Source organism: Zeus faber (assembly GCF_960531495.2).
Source record: "Zeus faber genome assembly, chromosome: 20".
NCBI classification, from domain to species: domain Eukaryota; kingdom Metazoa; phylum Chordata; class Actinopteri; order Zeiformes; family Zeidae; genus Zeus; species Zeus faber.
The window spans coordinates 7259754-7265302 of record NC_137207.1 but is presented as its reverse complement, the minus strand read 5'-3'; the positions used below and the strand labels follow the sequence as shown (position 1 = coordinate 7265302).

Genomic DNA, 5549 nt, shown 5'->3' with positions numbered 1-5549 from the left:
GTTATAACTTTTTTTGCGGTGACATATTTTGTGATCGTTATTTAACCAAGATACAGAAAGGATCAGGGAAAGGAAGAACAAAACCAGAGATAAAACCAAAGGTAGTTGGACTGAAATTGTGTGTGTGTGTGTGTGTGTGTGTGTGCGCATGAGTGCGCGACTGCGTGTGTATGTGTCGGCGTTTGAAACATTGAAACGCTCTTTCTTTCTTTCTTTCTTTCTTTCTTTCTTTCTTTCTTTCTTTCTTTCTTTCCTTCTTTCTTTCTCATTAGCCAACCAATACGCACTGTTGATGCTGTTATAAATAGTCTGCTCTCAGTGTTTAAACAGCTTAATTCCCTCGTGTGCAAATCAGTACAAACAGCTATTAATCAGACATCTATAGTCATTAATCATTTCATTCAAATACACTATATATATACTACTATACCTGTTTTCCCCAAGCAAAGAGACACCCCTCTCTCATTCCACGTGCCCCCCTTCTCTATAATGAAGTGGGTTATTGATATTATGATCTATAATTCTGATCAGTGTGAAGGAACATAACTGTCTTTCTTCCTGCTCCTCAGAGGCTTTGAAACCCAAAGGTACAATAAAAAATAGAAAACGAGATGTCGCTATGCACTGCACGATTTTATGTTAAAGCCCCAAAACGCAGCTTTTGCAGATTGTTTGTCTAATTACCCCACACTTACACTTTGAAAGGTGCTTTATTAGAAGGCATTCGTGTGTTGTCCAAAATGTTTTGACATCATAATTGTCCAATTTTGAATTGATATATATGGGTGTATGTGGTCATATTCTCAACATTATTCAGCCGTCGCACTCGGTCCATGACTGCTACAACAAACTGCTCCAAACTCTATATAGGGCTCAAATAAGAACGTATAGAGATTTATAGAATTTCCAGATTGAAAAAAAGGTCATTGGATCGTCTCAAAAAACGCTTTTAATTGTTAAACCTAAAATTATTTCTTTCTCAATTAAAATGTGCGTCTTCATTTCTCAAATTTAAGTTGAGAACAACTGAATATAGATTGTAGACATTTAAGCCACTGTAGGCCTAGGTTACAGATGTATTATATCAATAAAAAAATATATATTTTTTTTTTCCGTCAATATTTCTTAGGCGTTCTCGATGTACGATGCACATTGTAAGTTGAGAAAACAAAAAATAAATAATAAATACATATCGATTTAACAAATTGAAGCAATTTTTCAAGATGACCCATAACGACTGATTTTTCGCCGAAAAGTCTGCAGCCGTATTTGTTTCATTCGGATGCATTTGATTGTAATCACATTTGCCTTTTCACAAAGTATGGCTTTAATTAAAAAAGGAAAAAAAAAACAAAAAAAACGAATCGACCCCCTGAACATCATCGCTCACAGCTGAATAACCAGCACATAAAGCACAATATTGATCAAGCTGTTTATTTGCATAAAGCAGCCTTATTGTCGCACTGGATTAAAAAAAAAAACAAAGACAACAAAAAAACGTTTCAAGGAGTTTCAAAAACTGTGATCAGAACATGCTATTATCCAGATGCGCGCACACACACACACACACACACACACACACACACACACACACACACACACACACAAGAAAAAAACGCACTAGAAAATACAGGACACACATTACACACGCACATTATAAAGAGTATGGCTGAGAAGCACTGTCCGTTTAAAGGCCCTAGCCCTCCTCACATCATCTGGGGCCTGGGCATCACCTCCTGCTGGTGCTGCTGGTGGTGCTGGTGCTGATGGTGGTGGTGGTGGTGGTGATGGTGGTGGTTTGGGTACCAGTGGCCAAAATTGTTCATGTAATTGTTTGGGTGCATTGGGCTCCCTTTGTTGGCCATGGACACGTCCCAGAGCTGGGGGAGGACCGGGGACCCCGGGGAGATGGAGGAGGTGCTGTGGAGGTGCTCTCCTTCGGGCCCGCCGTGCTTCAGGATCTTCTTGTACTTGGAGCGCTTGTTCTGAAACCAGATTTTTACCTGCAAGAGCAGAGAGGTAGAGGTCAAATTTGACCTCAGTGATCATCAGGAAGAAAAAAAAAAGGAGACATTATTCTGCTTTGGCACTATTAGGGTTACAAATCTCGACCCAATCCACTACCTACCTCGATTTGCATATGAGAAGCAAGTGCATTATTATTATTATTATTATTATTATTATTATTATTATTATTATTATTATTATTATTATTATTATTATTATTATTATTATTTGATTTGCATTATTGTATGAGGCCATGAACAAAATGTATTCCATTTAAGTTATTTGTTCCACTTCAAATATTGCTTTAATTTCTTAGACAAAAAATATATGTATCGGTTTTCTCAATCCAAATTCCAACTAATTTCTCAACTTTAATTATTTTACTTTTTTTTTTTTTTTTTTTTACAAATGAAAACAAAGTATTTCAAAGTGGATCCAATGACTTTTTTTTTTCCCAGTGTGGAACTTAAGCTGACTCCAGGCTTAAAAATCTGGTTGTAAACCGCCTGATGTACAGGCCTACACTCCATAGTGGAACAATGGTGCGTTTGAGGGATTATAGGTTTACAAGGGAGCGATCGGGATGACAGACTGGATTAATTTGCTTGTGTATACCATTTAAAAACAGCAACACACCAAAACGACACTTGAGACAAAGATTAGGTTATATGAAGTGAAAGCGGTGTGGAGGGAAACAACATTTAAGACCTGACGAATGATCCCATAAGCAAACAGACTATGGCGGACTTAAATCAGGTTGAAATCTTATCTGTTTTTATCTGCATCTGATTAATTTTGGTTGAATCTGAGGCTATGGGGTTTTTTTGTTTGGGTTTTTTTCTTCCCTTTTTTTGGTATTTATTGTGTGCATGTGTATTGATGCATCATATTTTGTATTCTATCTTCTGTGCCGCACTTTGTATGTCATCATGTTCTATATTAATAAAGTTGTCATTGCTTGCTTGCTTTTGGACATATGCACCTGTTTGTTTGGTCCCATAGTACAATGTCAGAAGTGCGTTAAAAATAATCTAATGGATCTCCCAATTATTATTTAGTTTTCTCCATTGCGATGACAAGCAGAATAAAATGTAATACAATAATACATTTCACCAGGTGTTTCCCCAAATCAGGTGTCACATGCAAACGATAGAAATAAAGTGACATACTGTATCTATTGCAAATTGTCGACAAATATTCTTCATGCATCATTTAAATAATTGCTGTTCTCTCTTGGAACAAAATAAACAAACAATCTCTTGGAATTAAATATGGCAGATTTAGTTGCATTTAAGATTGATTTGGAGCGCATAATTATTATTATTATTATTATTATTATTATTATTATTATTATTATTATTATTATTATTATTATTATTATTATTATTATTATTATTATTATTTCATTTGTTCTGCAGAAGTGCAGAATTTATTTTATAAATCTTGACAATAACCAATCTATGAGAAAGTGTTGGTATAAAGCCAGCAATAACATTTTTTTTTTATTGTTCATATTTCATACTGATTCTGGAATCGTCTTTTTATCATTTTTTAATCGGTCAATATTTTGAATTGTTTAATTTGTGTATTTGCCATTGAAAGTCATCAGCATAAAGCCCACTCTTAAAAGGAATCTGGGACCAATTTGAATAATGAAAAATTACTATTGAATCCCCTTTTGCCTTTTGGTCTGACTGGATTTTGTTTTTTTTGGATGACTGGATCCTATATTGCAACCTCTCCGTGCGAGGGCCCACCTGCGTCTGCGTCAGGCCGAGCTTGGCGGCCAGGTCTGCCCGCTCCGGCAGGGCCAGGTACTGGGTCTGCTGGAACCTCTGGTGCAGGGCCTGGAGCTGTAGGCTGGAGTAGATGGTCCGGGGCTTGCGGATCTTCTTGCCTTTGCCGTTCAGGCGGATCTCCCCGTTTTCAATCACCGTCGACTTGTCCCGATCTTTGACAGAACAGGGAGAATTATTTCAGGCGTTTAACAAAATAATATTATATTCAGTGTGTGTGTGTGTGTGTGTGTGTGTGTGTGTGTGTGTGTTTGTGTATCTCCGGGGTAGAAAAGCCCCATTTTCTCTTCTCAATTCAGTTCATTAAGTTGAAAGGGGATACAGTAACAAATAGACATTAAAAAATGTATCCAAATCCTGATGTAATATCATAATTGTTGTTCTCTATACAAAAGACTAAGAGACGTCCTGTATGTCCTATATGACCTTCAGCGCTCGTATTATTGTTGCGCCTATTTAACCTTCAAATGATATTGACTCAAAAACTTGGGTCAATGGATCAAATCGGATTGATAAAAAAAACCCTTACATTTTAAAAACGATTTTTCTGAGGTGTCCTCCACTTGTAATTGAGCAAGTAAGATGTACACCGCATAGTCGCATCATGCTTACATATTAGACTATAATATAGTCCAATATATGAGCATGATGCGACTATGCTATGGTCATATCATATGATGATCATAATTATAAGCATTGGGAGTGTGCGGGAATTAAATCGATAGACTATATTTCATTCTATCAACACCCATTTAATCTCCTTCGCCCTGATTGAATACACTGCTCAGTTATTGTTCAACGTGCAAAACGCAGGGACGTGCGGGTGAGATGCGATGCGTCCATTCAAGGTTCACCAGCGACGGGGGTGTGTATGAAGCGGGTTTCTGAGGTAAATCTGGGCTTACACGGTCAATTATGGGCCCTAGCCACAGAAAATTATGGTCAATAAAATTAATGGCGCCATCTACCTTCATTAGGCTCATAACGGGAGTGGTGAGGGGGAGATAGACAGTGGAGGATGAAGAGGCCCTGTTCTTGATATAAATACAACACATTAAGCTGCAAAACATGACTTTTTCTGACTGTTATTGTAGGCTTCTTATTAAAGTCCTTGGTTGCAACGACCGCTCATTTCAAAAGGAATACTGGCAACCCCGGTGGACTTCAATTGTGAAGCGTGTGTTATTTTATTTCACATACCCGTGTCTTCCAGTCTGGTGTGCTGGTAGGGCACATACGCGGGCTGCGTGCTGCCCGGGCCCGGGTAGGCGTATCCCAGGGAGCGCCCGTACGCCGACGCGCCGGGAACGAAGGGACTCTCGTGCTGCGGGTGGCCGGGTGCGTGCGCGCCATGGACGGAGTAGAGGTGAGAGAGCGCGGGCGACGGGTGCTGCTGATGGCCCGGGTGGCCGTGGCCGTGGCCGTGGCCGTGGCCGAACTCCAGGAAGGCTGACTTGGCGGGATCCGCGACGCTGCCGAGGACGTTCGCGTCAGGCGTGAAACCCATAGACATCATTAACTAACACGCGGGTCCATAAAGCCGTCGCTCAGAACAGGGGTCTCATGAGTTATGGTCGGACGACGCAGGACCCACAGGGGGAGGAAAACAAACTACAACACCCCCCCCCCCAAAAAAAAAAAAAAAAAAAAAAAAAGCTGGAGCAAAATCCACAATCAGGTCCGGGTCCAGTGCATGGCTTGGGCAGAATAGTTATTGCCGCCTCCGAATGGAGAGTCGAATGGGGC

General features: G+C 39.7%; 1 protein-coding gene across 1 annotated transcript; it reads right to left on the bottom strand.

Annotated features, from left to right (window-relative positions):
• Positions 1 to 1706: 1706 nt before the first annotated feature.
• dlx4b (distal-less homeobox 4b) lies at positions 1707 to 5319 on the bottom strand (the record flags this gene model as incomplete). Its single annotated transcript, XM_080020740.1, has 3 exons — positions 1707 to 2003; positions 3765 to 3958; positions 5004 to 5319. 3 exons carry the CDS (start codon positions 5317 to 5319, stop codon positions 1707 to 1709), a joined length of 807 nt encoding a protein of 268 aa, XP_079876866.1.
• Between the last annotated feature and the right edge of the window lie 230 nt (positions 5320 to 5549).